The sequence below is a fragment of the Selaginella moellendorffii genome, unplaced genomic scaffold, assembly GCF_000143415.4.
Source record: "Selaginella moellendorffii unplaced genomic scaffold, v1.0 SELMOscaffold_34, whole genome shotgun sequence".
Taxonomy (NCBI): Eukaryota; Viridiplantae; Streptophyta; class Lycopodiopsida; order Selaginellales; family Selaginellaceae; genus Selaginella; species Selaginella moellendorffii.
The window spans coordinates 1,074,990-1,088,753 of NW_003314295.1; the positions used below are offsets into that span (position 1 = coordinate 1,074,990).

The 13,764-nt window shown below is 47.3% G+C and overlaps 5 protein-coding genes across 11 annotated transcripts; 3 read left to right on the plus strand and 2 right to left on the minus strand.

Annotated features, from left to right (window-relative positions):
- Positions 1-209: 209 nt before the first annotated feature.
- On the plus strand, positions 210-1,535 carry LOC112348986 (eisosome protein 1-like). 2 transcript variants are annotated; one of them, XM_024682512.1, is made up of 7 exons: positions 210-506; positions 549-711; positions 761-854; positions 914-1,068; positions 1,128-1,236; positions 1,292-1,374; positions 1,425-1,535. In XM_024682512.1, exons 1-7 carry the CDS (start codon positions 447-449, stop codon positions 1,466-1,468), a joined length of 708 nt encoding a protein of 235 aa, XP_024538280.1. In that variant the 5' UTR covers positions 210-446; the 3' UTR covers positions 1,469-1,535. The 2 variants fall into 2 exon arrangements, with proteins under 2 accessions (XP_024538280.1, XP_024538281.1); XM_024682513.1 differs by having other exon boundaries at positions 776-854.
- Positions 1,490-3,420, plus strand: LOC9655777 (uncharacterized protein At4g15545). Of its 3 annotated transcripts, none has more exons than XM_024682510.1 (11): positions 1,490-1,588; positions 1,658-1,971; positions 2,020-2,088; positions 2,144-2,194; positions 2,247-2,379; positions 2,434-2,580; positions 2,649-2,825; positions 2,882-2,930; positions 2,999-3,077; positions 3,159-3,243; positions 3,332-3,420. In XM_024682510.1, exons 2-10 carry the CDS (start codon positions 1,708-1,710, stop codon positions 3,240-3,242), a joined length of 1,053 nt encoding a protein of 350 aa, XP_024538278.1. In that variant the 5' UTR covers positions 1,490-1,588; positions 1,658-1,707; the 3' UTR covers position 3,243; positions 3,332-3,420. The 3 variants fall into 3 exon arrangements, with proteins under 3 accessions (XP_024538278.1, XP_024538279.1, XP_002977389.1); XM_024682511.1 differs by having other exon boundaries at positions 3,326-3,386; XM_002977343.2 differs by lacking the exon at positions 3,332-3,420 and having other exon boundaries at positions 3,159-3,274.
- Positions 3,397-4,357, plus strand: LOC112348913 (pentatricopeptide repeat-containing protein At2g35030, mitochondrial-like). Its single transcript, XM_024682276.1, has 2 exons — positions 3,397-4,199; positions 4,327-4,357. The coding sequence occupies exons 1-2, from the start codon at positions 3,397-3,399 to the stop codon at positions 4,355-4,357; spliced, it is 834 nt and encodes a 277-aa protein (XP_024538044.1).
- Positions 4,358-4,814: 457 nt separating this feature from the next.
- On the minus strand, positions 4,815-7,353 carry LOC9639214. Of its 4 annotated transcripts, XM_024682507.1 has the most exons (5): positions 7,006-7,353; positions 6,657-6,958; positions 5,497-6,589; positions 5,054-5,445; positions 4,928-4,969 (listed from the first exon to the last, which is right to left on the minus strand). In XM_024682507.1, exons 3-4 carry the CDS (start codon positions 6,398-6,400, stop codon positions 5,060-5,062), a joined length of 1,290 nt encoding a protein of 429 aa, XP_024538275.1. In that variant the 5' UTR covers positions 6,401-6,589; positions 6,657-6,958; positions 7,006-7,353; the 3' UTR covers positions 4,928-4,969; positions 5,054-5,059. The 4 variants fall into 4 exon arrangements, with proteins under 4 accessions (XP_024538277.1, XP_024538275.1, XP_024538276.1 ...); XM_024682509.1 differs by having other exon boundaries at positions 4,815-4,969; positions 5,154-5,445; positions 6,657-7,353; XM_024682508.1 differs by having other exon boundaries at positions 5,054-5,433; positions 6,657-7,353.
- Positions 7,354-9,426: 2,073 nt separating this feature from the next.
- On the minus strand, positions 9,427-13,707 carry LOC9655778 (probable ATP-dependent DNA helicase CHR12). Its single transcript, XM_024682503.1, has 13 exons — positions 13,487-13,707; positions 13,376-13,435; positions 13,189-13,324; positions 13,085-13,140; positions 12,828-13,028; positions 12,616-12,765; positions 12,174-12,560; positions 11,861-12,120; positions 11,581-11,799; positions 11,324-11,531; positions 11,119-11,272; positions 10,451-11,059; positions 9,427-10,390 (listed from the first exon to the last, which is right to left on the minus strand). Exons 1-13 carry the CDS (start codon positions 13,691-13,693, stop codon positions 9,498-9,500), a joined length of 3,540 nt encoding a protein of 1,179 aa, XP_024538271.1. The 5' UTR covers positions 13,694-13,707; the 3' UTR covers positions 9,427-9,497.
- Positions 13,708-13,764: the final 57 nt, after the last annotated feature.

Genomic DNA, 13,764 nt, shown 5'->3' on the forward strand with positions numbered 1-13,764 from the left:
GGGCAGGCCTGAGTAGGGCACCTGCCTTTTCATATGCGAGCCACGGTCTGCCCGGTCTGCCCTCGGCACATGGCAGCATCTGGGGCGTCCATCGCAGCAAACACGTGGCGCGAAGCCTGGTGATGGGCGATTCACATGGTAATTTTGCGAGCACATGGCAAACCTTTTTTATTGCCCATCATTCACTTCTTTTCTCAACCATCGAACACGTTGCGTTTTTTGAATTTGTAGACGCTAGGGTTTATGCCTAGGGTTTACACATCTCTCTCGAAATTTCAGCCTCTCCGGGCGGAATCCTCGATCGAGGGGCTGGCGCTGGCGTTTGTTAGCGGATCGAGCTGGAATGCGCGTCGCTTCTCCACGCTGGGATAGTTTTTCTCGGGATTTGCCGGAATTTCGGTCGAGAGGCTGGCTGTGGGAGCATCGCGAAGAGCTGAGCGTTCTTGATGGACCCCCAGGGATCGTTTCTCAATCAGATTCTGTGCTTGAAGCAAGAAATCGATCAGGTATGCGTGCCTGTTGCCTCGCATTCTAACTTTCTAGAGCAGTTAAACGTCAGGGTCGGGCTAGAGATCCGTGAGACGATAAGATTGGAATCAGAGCTAGTCCGGTGTGCCGAGGACACCCAGGAAGCTGTGAAGGATGAGAAAGAACTTCTAAGGACTTACGTGATTCGCGAGAACGAGTACTCGGACTTGCACGCCACATCAGGTACCTAGTCTTTTGTTGCTTGGCTGTGGCTATGCTGAGTGACGCTTAGTTGCCTTGGAGAAAGTAAACCAGGAAACTATGCACGACCTTTCGAAGCTCAAGTCTACGAGGGACGCGCTCAAAAAGAAGATCACTGAAGAACGGTAGCTTGAGTCATGGTCATGATGGATTTCCTCAATTCTTTTCTTTTTCTCTGACTCAGGGATACATTTATAGCGCACTGCAGGAAGTTTCAGCAAGCGCACGACGAAGCTTTTAGTGCTGCTTCGGTCCACCTCCGTCGCAGCATCAGAACCATGAATGAAGAAATCGTGTCTCGGGAAGCTTTGATCGCTGAGAAGAACCGACGGAATGACGGTGATTATGTCAGGTGCTTTTTGCGTGTGTGTTGCTGACACTGCTGAAGTGCATCTCAGAGTTACAGCAACAAGTAGATGCAGCTCAAGATCACAATTGCAGCTTGCTCATTGACATTGCTAATCTAAAGAAGGAGCTGCAAGTTGCGGAGTCAAAGAGGAAGCTAGAGTGAGTCTTCGATTGTTTTTTTATAATCTTATAACAGAGCGACACGTTTGGACAGGCCCCTCGAGATTCTTGAGGAAGAAAAACGTCAGCTACAGGATTGTATTTTAGCTCTCAAATCCCGTTTAGCCAGCATACAAGGTACTATTGTTAAGGCTGTACCAACCCAATTTGATAACTCTGCTTTCCAGAAAGAAAGAGAGAGATCAGAATGTCCGATAAAGCTGGAAGCTAGTTCGGCAACTCGTGGGGCCTAGCAAGTGATAAGCTAACGCGTTCTGGTGGCTGTAAGGAAATTGCAGGTTCCTGTAGCCATTGTGATCCAGTACGCCCTGTGGCTGAAAACACTCCCAAGGTGTGATATCTTTTTCCACGTAGAGCTTATTCTTTTCCTGGTTTTGAGTTGCACTTCCATTGTGTGTAGCCGAAAAGTTGTACGAGGCTCATCTCGGGACGAAGTGAATCGTGCCAGATATGAGTGAAGAGGAAGCCAGGTTACCTCAGAGTTTGATGAGAGTCCTCCCTGACGACCCCTATGAGCAGCTGGATCTGGCAAGGAAGATTGCCTCTATGGCTCTTGCTACTAGAATGTCGGAATTAGAAAACCGCGTGGGTAGAATTCGGGAAAATCTTCACGAGAAAGACAATTTGATTGAGGACCTCGAGCGCAGAATTACCGATGCTGATCAAGCCATTCAAAGAGCAAACATTCGCATCCTCAAAACGACAGACGATCAGGTTCGCATTGTTTCCTTCTCGCGATGATCTTTGAGCCTGTGTTTGTAGATAAGGCTATCCAAGGAAAACGAAGTGCTGCAAGGGACCATCACTAGATTGAGGCATGATGTTTCCAAGGTCCAAGCTATCCTCTCTTTCTAAATCGTGTCGAAGTAATCGTGGTCGACTGCAGATGGAGTCTGTTCGAAAGTCATTGGTCCATACATTGCAGCTGGATAATCCTGTAAGTTGACACTCTTTGTATATACTAAAAACCCTGACCAGCGGCATTATAGCATCTACTCGATACCGCAGATGAAAAATCGTTTAGTCAAGAAAACAGGCTTAAAAAAGCCATGTCTATGGACAACTCCCCAAGATCACCTCTTCAGGAACCTATCAGAACCCAAAGCTACGACAGAGTGCAAGGTAAGAGCTGCACTCCACTCGCCTAGTGCATCATACTTAATTTTTCACTTCCAGTGGAGGATGATATGCAATCTTCTAGCGTGGAAGATGCCAGGAGGCGAATGCTTCTTCTTAAAGCGCGCCCGGCTAGAAGGTCCATGTCCGACTTTGCCAAGACTCGCGCTCTGTCAGTACCACGACAGTTTGATCACGAATCAGATTGTAAGTTTTATTGAATTGGTTCTCCTGTAGCTTTGGGTGGCGTTGACTTTGTTTTGCTTGGTTGTCAGCTCCACTATCTCAAGAAGGAATCGCACTAACACCACCGATAAGTCCACCCAAAACATCCCCACCCAAGAGTCGGTCGGCAACAGGGTCCCCCGTGAAACATAAGATTCCGGCACCGACACCGCCACAAAGACCGCGATATAGCGAGGCTGCTACAGCTCCTAGCTCTCCTCCTCGCTGTAAGTATTCGTCCTTTTGGAAACTTTGCCATTAAACACGTCCAGTTGTTGCGCAGCCCCCTCGATGATGAAAGCCGATGGAAAGGAGTTTTTTCGGCAAGCAAAGTAAGACAGTGTCTTTTCTTTCCATTTTTCAGACGAAGACGAGCTGTTTTTTCTCCTTTTTTTTCCAGGAGCCGCCTTCCTTACGACCAGTTCCGTGCGTTGCTAAACACTATCAAAGAGCTCAATTCCCACCTGCGGACGCGAGAGGTACGTACCACCAAACTGGGGAATAAAAAGAGAGAAAAGGTGTGGCATACACTGACTGGTTGTGTTCGTGTTGTGTGCCAGGATGCCTTGAGAAAAGCGGACGAGATATTTGGAACAGAAAACAAGGATTTGTATGCGTTTCTCTGCCAGCACCTCCCTTCCTAAGGTAACAACAAGTCTTTCAATCTTGTCAGTGATCTTCCAAGTCTTTCAATCTTGTCGGTGATCTTACAACTTCTTTCGCACGGACAAAGCGAGGCAATGCCGAGACAACGACGCTCCTCTTCTTTCTTCCAAGATTGATGAAGGACAAAACGCAATGGAAGTCCTTGTCCGCAACAACAACATCGCTCTGGCCAGGTGTTTCGCCGATGCGCGGCTCGACGACGCGCGCGCCACCTTTTCTGCAATGCAAGAATGCGACGTCGTGTCCTACAACACGCTGCTGTCCGGCTATGCCCGAAACGGGCATCTGCGGGAAGCGCAAGAGGTCTTCGCCCAGATGCCCGAGCACGACCGCATCTCGTGGAACGCGATCATCGCCGCGCACGCCCGCGCCGGCGATGCCGCTGGTGCGCAGCGCCTCTTCGATCGCTCGCCCGAGAGGAGCATTGTCTCGTGGTCCGCGCTCCTCCACGCAAATGCCCAAAGCGGAAATCTGGCGAGTGCCACCGCGCTCTTCGATCGCATGCCCGAGTGGAACGTCGTGGTGTGGAACACGATGCTCGAGTGCCATGCCCGGCGCGGAAATCTGCGAGCGCTGGCGGATCTCTTCGACGCGATGCCGGCGCGCGACGTGGTGTCGTGGAACACTGCGGTGGTGGCATTTGCGCGGCACGGGCGGATCGATCGGGCGCGGGAGATCTTCGCCGCTGCGCCCGCGCGATCGGCCGCGTCCTGGGCTGCGATGATCCAGGCGCTCGGTGGCGAGCGAGAACAAGCCGAGGAGCTCTTCGCCCAGATCCCGGAGGTGAGCATCGCGTGTTGCAACGCTATGGCGGCAGCGCGGGCTCGCGGTGGCGACTCGGAGGGAGTGATAGCTCTGCTCGATTCTATACCCGATCACGACGCTGCGTCGTGGACGCTTCTACTACACGATTGCGCGCGCTCTGGCAAGCTCGAGCAAGCGAAATCCACATTCGATCGCATGCCAAGAAGAGATCTAGTAGCCTGGAACGCGCTTATCTCCGCATATGCCCAAAATGGGCATTTTTATGAAGTAAAACACTTCTTTGATTCCATGCCTGAGAGAGATCTCGTGTCGTGGAACATACTTCTAGGCTGCTACTCGGAAGCAAAAGAGGCAAATATTGCAAATCATCTCTTTGCTACAATGCCAGAGAAGGATTCCATCTCCTGGAATTCTCTCCTCTCTGCAGAAGCCCAGACATGGCATCTGTCCCAGTCGAAGCTCTTCTTCGAGCGAATGCCGGAACTCACTCCGGTTTCTTGGAGTTGCCTGGTTGCCGCCTACAGCCACTTTGGGCGGTCCCAAGACGCGATTCTTTCCTTCCGCTCGATGCTCCTCGCAGGCCACGGTGCCAACCAGATTGCTCTCTCGGCAGTTCTTGCTGCCTGTTCTCGAGCTGGATTGCTTCTCCCGGTGTGGAACCACTTCACCTCGGCCCAGGTGGATCACTGCCTGTCTCCGGACGCGTACAACTACTTCTCCGTCCTGGACGTGCTCGCGAGATCGGGACAGCTCCAGGCTGCGGTGGATCTTTTCCACAGCATGCCGTTTGCTCCCACCATCCCGGCATGGACGTGCCTTTTTACTGCCGTTCTCAAAGCCGATCAAAACTTCTGTCCCTTGCTCGTGTCACGCTACTGCCACTACGCGTCGGCCTCTTGCCGCAAGAATCCTGATTCGTTTGGCAGCGCGGACGAAGTTCCTGCAAGCCACACGACAGAGTGAGAACGAAGCACAGTAGCAGCAGAGCTGGAAAGAATCGCAGAGCACGAAAAAGGTGACTTACACGTACTCAAGCAGCAGGAATTGACAAAGCACAGCCAAACCAGGAAGAGAGACATTCACAGTGTTTTCGCGGAGGAAACTGTAAAAGATGCGAGCACCACCTCCAGGAGAGATCACCGGCGAGGAGGAGGTCACCCTCGGCGTCCTCGTACGCGATAATGTGGTGCGGGATTGCGTTAGAGAGGCTGCAAGCTTGCTCCGCCGCCGCTGTGGAGGCTTCCTCCTCCGATCCGAACATCGATCGTAGTGCCGCTGCGAAGCTGCCATAGCCATCGTAGTCACTCAGGCAAATCCTCCCATCTATGGAGCGTCCCTCCATGACGACAGTGATGACTCGGGTCTGCTCCGGCGGACGTCCCAGGAATAAGTTCTCCCTACCACCTACAGTTGCAACTTTAGACTAGAATTTTTCCACATCTTTGCGATGGATGATGAAATGAGTACCTGGGTTGTGGAGACCGAGTCCCACACTGCTGGAAGGAAGATTCCAGCCCTGCTGCGGCAAAGGAAAGTTCATGTCTGGCCGGAAGTTGGCGTTCAAGCCAGTGAAGTAGCTCGCTGTTTGGTTCTTCCAGCCATGAGATAAGACCAGCGAGCTCGACGGCAGTGCCACTGCCTGGCTCATTTCCGGTCGCCACTCGACAAAGCTTTTGCCTTCGGCTTTCTTAGAACCGATGGTCCTGGCGTTGCCATTGTCCGTCACGTCCTGGCTCATCAAGCCCGCGCCGTGGTGCTCCTCCGGACGACCGAGAAACGGCGACTTCTCGTGCGGAATGCTCGTCGGCCGGATCACTGACGTGGGGAGGCGTAACTCTGGCCGGAACTGCGGCGGAGGATAGCTGTAAGGTGGTGGCTGCCTGAATCCCGCCGCTGGGACAGTTGATGGATCCACTGGCTGTTGCTGTAGCCACCAAGCTGATGCTGATGCTGCTGCTGATGGTGCTGCTGCTGCTCCAGCCGTGTTTGGATCGTGCTGGGAATTATGAGGATCACCTGGAGTTGACTTGTCCAGATTGCCTGTAGCTCCTCCTGGGCCCTGCTGTTGATCCGGAGAATGCTTTCCACCATCGCCGAGATCCTGCTGCTGATCAGGAGACTTTTGAGCCACTGCTCCTCCCCCACTCCTCCGTCTCTTCTTCTTCTTCTTTTCGTCTCCCGCGGCCTTATCCGCCTCCGGGGAGGATCCACTCGTCTTCTCCAGATCCAAGTTTTGCAGGCCAGCGATCGTGGAAGCTCGCTGATCCAAGCTCGTCTGGCGGTGACACGGCGAGCTGCCAGAATTCGAGACCGACTGAGATGGAGAGCCCGGGTCCTGTGCCGGCTGCTTGTCTTTCACGGAAGAAACCATGGAGGACCACCACTGGTACTGCAACTTGCTCGAGAGTTCCTCTTCCAGTAGTGTTGACTAGAGGCTATGACGGAGTCACACTCACCAGTCGTAGCAGCATCCATGATTGTTTCGGCCAAGCATTCTCTGGCTGTTGGTGGTGCCGCTCGTGATTCTCCTCCTCTCGAGTACAATCATCCAAATCCATTCCTGCAAAGCAAAGGAAATGGATGATGAGTGTACCGATTCCAATCGAACTTCCCAAAAGCACACGTACATCATCTCACAGTGCTGCTGCCGTGTTCTCGAGTGAATCCAGCCCACACCATCCACATTTCTCCATCGCGAATGCGCCGCGCGGATCGGAGAAGCAAAGAATACCGGTGGATGCTCCAGGAAATTAGAAGGAATGAAAGCGAGGTCCGAAGAAAACGTGCATAAAAGATGGGGCAATCTCCCAAATATTTTCGCCCATACGCGAATCACCTCACACTCGTCGAGATCATGTCGCGAGCGATCCAAGATCCTGCAAAGCACGCGCAGGATCTCTCGTGAGGCGGTCGCTCGCGCGCTCGCTGGCTGTGCCGCAATCAATCAATCCCACTTGATCGATCGCCCGCGCTTACCTCTCGCTCTCGCAATCACGGGCGCTCCTCTCGGGCAATAAAATCCATCCATCTCTTGAATGCGATGCGATGCCACTAGAGAAGAAGAATAGCTAGAAAAGAAAAAGAGAGGGGGAAAAACCTACAAAGCTTGTTTGTTGTTGTGAAAGATCTGGCCTTCTTTCTTTCTTGCGCTGCCGCCGTCCCAAAACGGCAGGTCCCCAAAATGCCGCCCTCGCATCCCGGCCGTCCAAACTAGGGCTGGCGTCAAGCACGGTCGTTTAGTTAAATACGTGGAATTTGACTTTGTCGGATTCATGTTGTGGACGTGGGTTTGGGGTTTGCAGTCAAAGACGCTGCACCCCACCAACGTGACACCACCCTATAAATCTCTGTTCTTTGTTTGGTTTGATCTTGCTGACGTCACAACCAAGGCATGGGTTTTCAAACAGTTGACATTGGCATGCTTTAGACATATCATCATGTAATGTAGTTCCCTTTTTTTTTTATTATTATATGAAAGCTCTCCATCCTCTCTTATTCATGATTATTCACAATATATTCTTTAGGCACTACGTAAAAAGCATAAAATTCACCTCACTCTAGTCCCTATAGTCTTCACTTTCAATTTAAAACTTTTAAACCAAAAGAAATGGTTGGTTCTCTTGGTTCTAAATAATAGCTTTAATTTGATAGAAATAAACAATAGCATAACAACTCAAAATAATTTACCACATATGCATTTGGAAAGGTAAATTTAAATATTGACTTTGCTGCTATTAGAATTTGTCATAGATAAAACCCAAACACTATCATCAACTTGGATTTTGTAAAAGTAATGATCATTTACAAAAACATTACTGATAATAAATAATAAGTAAATAATTCTTTTTTGTCATTTAAAATAATAAATAATTTAAATGATGAAAGAAAACCAAGTTATACTTTTGAAATTTATTAAATAGTTATAATTTTTTAAATTTTTTGGATTAACATAAAATATACTTAGATATTCTGGGATATTCTACCATCTAAGTTGTTCTTTATTATATTAATCTTATATATTCTTAAATTATAGACATGTTTATCATTTATAAGCTATCTAAACACTAGTATATTTTAGTTTATTCACCATCTAATGGTTGATATATGATAAAATTTAACCTTCTATTTATAAACTATAAGTAAGTTTATAATTATAAACTTCCAATTTGATCAATTAGATTAATACATAATAAGTACTACTATTAAGCAAACCAAATTTTGCTATATGCAGCAAATCATTACTATAATTTGAGTTTTTTTAACATTTTTTATCAACCAAATATCAAATATTCATATTTAAATATTAACTTTTTTGGAAACCTTGAAAAAACTTTTTTAAAAAATTTATTTTTTAATATAAAATATATTTTAAATTTTTTTACTAAATTCTATAATCTCCCCATAAATGCTTCCCTACTATGAGTACTTTGTGCCTTTCATAGGATGCATCAAGTAAAAAAATAACATGACCTTCAACTCTATATAATCTTTTTTTTTATTAGTGATATTGTTAGTGTTCCCAAGCTTGGAAATTGAGTCATTCATCAAAGTCTTAATTAAAAATGAGTTTCATGCATCCCCAAAAGAAATTTTGTAAAAGAAGGAACTTTTAACACTTTATTCTATACACTCTATTATTGATATGGCACTAGAATTAGGGGATATTGGTAAAACTTAGTATTCCCCCCTAAAACCCCTTGTTCCATGCACCTTATTACTACTGATATAAACATTGGAATTAGGGGTAATGGGAACACCCTAAAATTTCTCCTAGTTAGACCAAACTAATAAAATAAAAATTGGCAATTATTACTTATAAAAAAAAAATTAACTAAATCGGGAAAAGCTATTTTAATGATATAGTGCATGAATGGAAAAAGAATCATCCTTAAAGTTAAGAATAAAATCATAACTTATTACTTTAATAATTGGATCTAAAGAACCAAAATGACAATCCTAATGCTAAGTATAATGGAGTCTCTTCCTCTCAGGTCCCGCGGCAGAGCAGCCGCTGGGCGGCGCATGGTCAAGCTTTGAGTTACTTTTTCAGCAAGCTCAAAGTCCCTGCCTTTCTAGCTCAAGCATCCGATTCCCATCAAAAGCAGCAGCTAGAGGAGGAGTACGCTGATGATCAACACACACGGAATCAATCAGCAATCCTCTTCCTCCGGAACAGCCCGATCGTCATTGGGATCGTCGGGGTCGTCGTCGGACACAAAAGTTCAATAGTAGATTATAAAGATTATCAATTCGAAATTTATACATTGGAATAAAATTTTTACAAAATTTTCAATTTTCAACTTCTTAACAACAATGTATAAGATGCTTAAAAAAAATTTCAATTTTCAACTTCTTAACAAAATTACATTTTAATTTTACAAGTGAAACAGGCAACACTTATTTCAATTGAACTTTGTCAATTAGTGGGTTGAAGATAGATTCAGTATAAGTATAAGCCAATACAAACTTTAGACACGCTGCCGCTTGTTCCTTCTTGTGCTTCTCCCTGTGTCATTCTGGAACTTCTTCTCGTAGCTCTCGTCACTGTCACTTGGATTGGCTTCCTCTTCTTCGTCTTCTTCATCCTCCTCTTCTTCTACTACTTCCTCCTCCTCCACCTCTCCTTGTTCTTCTTCTTCCTCTTGTTCTTGTTCTTCTTCGTCTTCTTGTCCTCCTTGTTCTTCTTCCTCCTCCTCTTCCTCCTCGGACTCGTGTTGCTGCTGCTGCTGCTGTTGGCTCGATCTCTTCCGTTTCAGCTTTCTCCAGTCTTGCGACTGCTGCGAGCTCTCGGGCTTGTCCTCGGTGCTGGACGTCGGCGCCTCGCTCTCGGAATCCTTGGCGTTGGCGTAGCGAGTCTTTACGACAGTCTCCCTGTATCTCGTACGCACTTTTAAAACGATCGGACCTTTGCTGCTGCTGTTGCCTGCTGATCCGCTTCTCCTGGAGCCCGTCTGTGGTGTCGACGACAATTCCCGAAGGCTCGACCTTGTCCTCTTTGATAACGCCACCTCCGTCACGTCTTGTCCGTCCTCCACGGCCTTGAGCCACTGCGAGTCGCTGAGAATGTCCGAGTAGATCACTTCCTTTCTCTTCCGTTTGCCTTCGAGTGGAGTGGAGTCGTTGTTTGTGGCAATGTCGTCGGTCTTGAGAAACACCCACTCGGGCACCTCGTGTTCCTCCATCAGCCGAGGCCTGTATCCTTCGTCCTTGCGTCTCTCCTCGTCCATCTCCTCGAAGAGCTCGAATTCCTCCTCGGACGACGCCGTCACGCGGTTGATCTCCCGCTCGCTTGGGACGTCCGCCGACAAGTTGGACGTTCCTTTTCTCATGATCTCCTCTAGAAGTTCCCGCCTCTCCTGAGCTGGAAGAACACCGAAAGCGTGAGTTAGAAATAGGAAAAACAAAGGTTATAAAACGTTACGGGTGGATGTGGTGTTGAAAAGCCCAGCCTGGATAACTTTTGCGTCGATTCCCATCTTTGACTTTGCTCGCTCCAAGATCTCCTCCTCGATAGATCCCACACTGACGAGCACGAAGACGTGAACTTCCTTCTTCTGTCCGATACGGTGCGCTCTGTCCTCTGCCTGCTGATCCATCTGTGGATTCCAATCGCTGTCGAAAATAATAACTGTGTCTGCTGTCTGAAGATTGAGCCCGAGGCCACCAGCACGGGTGCTCAGAAGAAACATAAAATATGGGGAGTCCTCCGCATTAAACATTTGAAGCTTTTTGCCACGGTCCTCCGTCTTTGTCGTCCCATCAAGCCGTAGATAAGTAAATCCGCGCGTCGTCAAGTACATTTCCAATAAATCCATCAGACGAGTCATCTGAGAAAATAGCAGCACCCTGTGTCCGGTCTTTTGGAGCTTGGGCAGCAACCGGTCTAAGAGCTCAAACTTGCCGGACGCGCGAATAATCTCGTCACGGTCTCGTGGTTCGTAATCCTTGTTGAGAAACAGGTAAGGGTGATTACAGCATTTCCGGAGCTGCATCACCGTGTTTTGCAGCCCCACTTGCTTTTTTCCAGAGCCTAGATTTCAAAACAGTTAGAGCAACAACTACAAAACAAAACGAATGACGAGAACCTACCAGTAAGCAGTCCAACACGACGAGATTCGATCATTTGTTGATAATAAAGTTTCTGCCATGCGGAAAGGTCGCATTTTAGCATCACTTGCGTCTTTGTAGGTAGAAATTTTTCCACTTCAGACTTCTTTCTTCTCAACAAAAAGGGCCGAAGGACCTGTGAAAATTACGTTTTAAACTAAAAAGAGAAGGAAGAAGGAAGTCGTACCTGATGCAAACGCCTTATAATCAAAAGTTGTTCTTCTTCTGTAAGAGAAACTTCCGCTCGATCGGCAAATGGTGCATTAAACCATTCCTCAAAATTCCCGCTAGAATTGAAAATTGCAGGTAAAATGAAGTTCAATAGAGACCATAGTTCTTGTAGACTGTTTTGAATGGGTGTTCCTGTTAAGAGCAATCTCCGCCTTATGTGATACCTGCACAAACACATAATTAATACCAGAACAACGCAAGCAGCAATCTTACCCGGCAGAAAGTGTTCGAGCGAGCATACAGTCGTGATTTTTCAGACGATGCCCCTCATCGACAACCATGTAATGCCAACGAATCTTTTTAAGAAACTGTTTGTCACGCATTATTAGATCGTAGTGTGTTATAAGCACGTTGAAAGATCCTTCACCGGCATGTTGCTCTCTGAGAATTCTGCGATCTTCGGCACGACCATCATACATAACTACGGAAACACTGTCCAAAAAAATCCAACAAGGTTCAAGCGAAAACTTATAAAACAAGTCGGAAACATTACCTCGGGACCCAAGTACTAAACTCGTGAGCCCAGTTCGGTAAGACAGCCTTGGGTGCTACGATGATATGTGGACCATTCAGGCCCTTGTTCTCAATAAGGTATGCAAATAAAGCAATGGTCTGTATAGTCTTACCCAAACCCATCTCATCGGCCAGTATCCCGTTCAAGTTATTGTTATAGAGGGAGAGCATCCATTGGAGTCCCTCAATCTGATAAATTCTCAGTTGCCCTCCTTCCAGCATTGCAGGTTGTTCAGTGACCTGCAAGAAAAAGTGTCAAGCTAAACATTAAATAACTGAAACGGAAAACTTGCCTGCTCCTCAATCTGGTGAACAGCAGAATTGTACTGCCTTTGTCCTTCAAGATAGTCTCTCTTTTTAGTATCAACGTCACCCTTCCCAGATTCAGGTTTGGATTTCGGAGATGACAAGCTCGACGGATCTTTCGTTGCATCTCGATTCCGGTCCTTGTGCTTATCCCGTTTGTTAAAAGCTTCAACCGGGTCTGTATCCTTTTGCTCTTGAACCATGGCACCCAGACGCTGCAGTAAGTCATCTGTTTTTGATAACAGTGTCGTCAGCCGCTCATTTTTGCTCTCTTCCACCATGCGCATGTACGCTTCTTGGTCATCGGCTCTAAGCGCCTGATATCTCAGCCTTTCAGCGCGTGTGGCCCGCTGCTTTTGTTTCGCATGCCAGTTCTACAGGAAAAAAAACTGTCAGCAGAGATCTAGTGGAAAATGCAAACAAACGTACAATAATCCCATCATTGCGCTGTTTTTGAAGCTTCACAATTTGCTGGCCTTGTAGAAGAAACTCCCTACCAAAATTCATAAGCTCGCTAAAGAATTTTCGTTTCCTTGTTTGTATCCTGTCTTGTTCAGCTTGTTCAAGCCGTCTTTGCCTCTGACACACAAAAAAAAATTTAAAAAAAATAAGGGAAAAAAAGTACTAATAGTAAAATATACCTCGTCTTCTCTTTTCTTCCGCATTTGCTCGTCTGAACCACTGTAAGCAGAGCCAGTGTATCCACCCAGAAACGATGATAAATGATAGCGCAATCTCATTAGTCCCCAATCTACTAAGTGAGTTTCCACTCGGTTGCATGTCTGCTTAAGTCGTAGCTCCGTGGCAACCTCGAATCTAACTTTCCTTTGAAGTCCTAGCAGCTATCCAAACAAATCATGAGGTCCAGCATAAAAAAAAGCAATTGTTTGGGACTTACCTTAAGCGTATTGAGCTCTATCTTAGAACTTGGTTGCATTTCTTCGCTTGACAAGCCTGGGAAGAAGCACGTAGTAAAAAAAGTCTAAGCCAAAAAAATCTTACTTCCAAGTTCTTTCAGCCGACGCTTGAGCCGGCCGTAGAAACGAGACTCCTCGGACCTTCGCAGCTGTGCCGCCGAGACGTACTTGGAGTGCTCCAGCGACGACTCGAAATTATGGAGCAGTACCCCTCTCTCCTCCTGCATTCGCAACACCAGTCAAACTCTGAGAGCTAGACATCCCCGAAATACCTCCAAATCCAGCAATCCATCCATGCCATCGTGATTCTCCTCTGGCTCCGGCTGATGCTTCTGCAGAGAGAAGGATCAATCCCGCATCATTTTCCTGCGGACAAGACCTACCTTCTGATCGGCAATCCAGCCCTCACGCAGGCGCGCCACGGATTCCAGCAATGCGCCCGGCAGCGCCACATCCCTGGCGATCAAACAAAGCGCCCGGAGAAGGAGCTTGAGCTGTCGGCGCTGCTCCAGCGACAACACGAGATCCTCCGGCAGCTCATCGAGGAATTGATGCGAAATTTGCCCATCGCTGAAAACACCCATGGACATAATTTCCTTCCCAGGGAAACAAAAACCCTAGACTAAAATAGGGCATCCGCCCACAGATAAGCGGAATATGC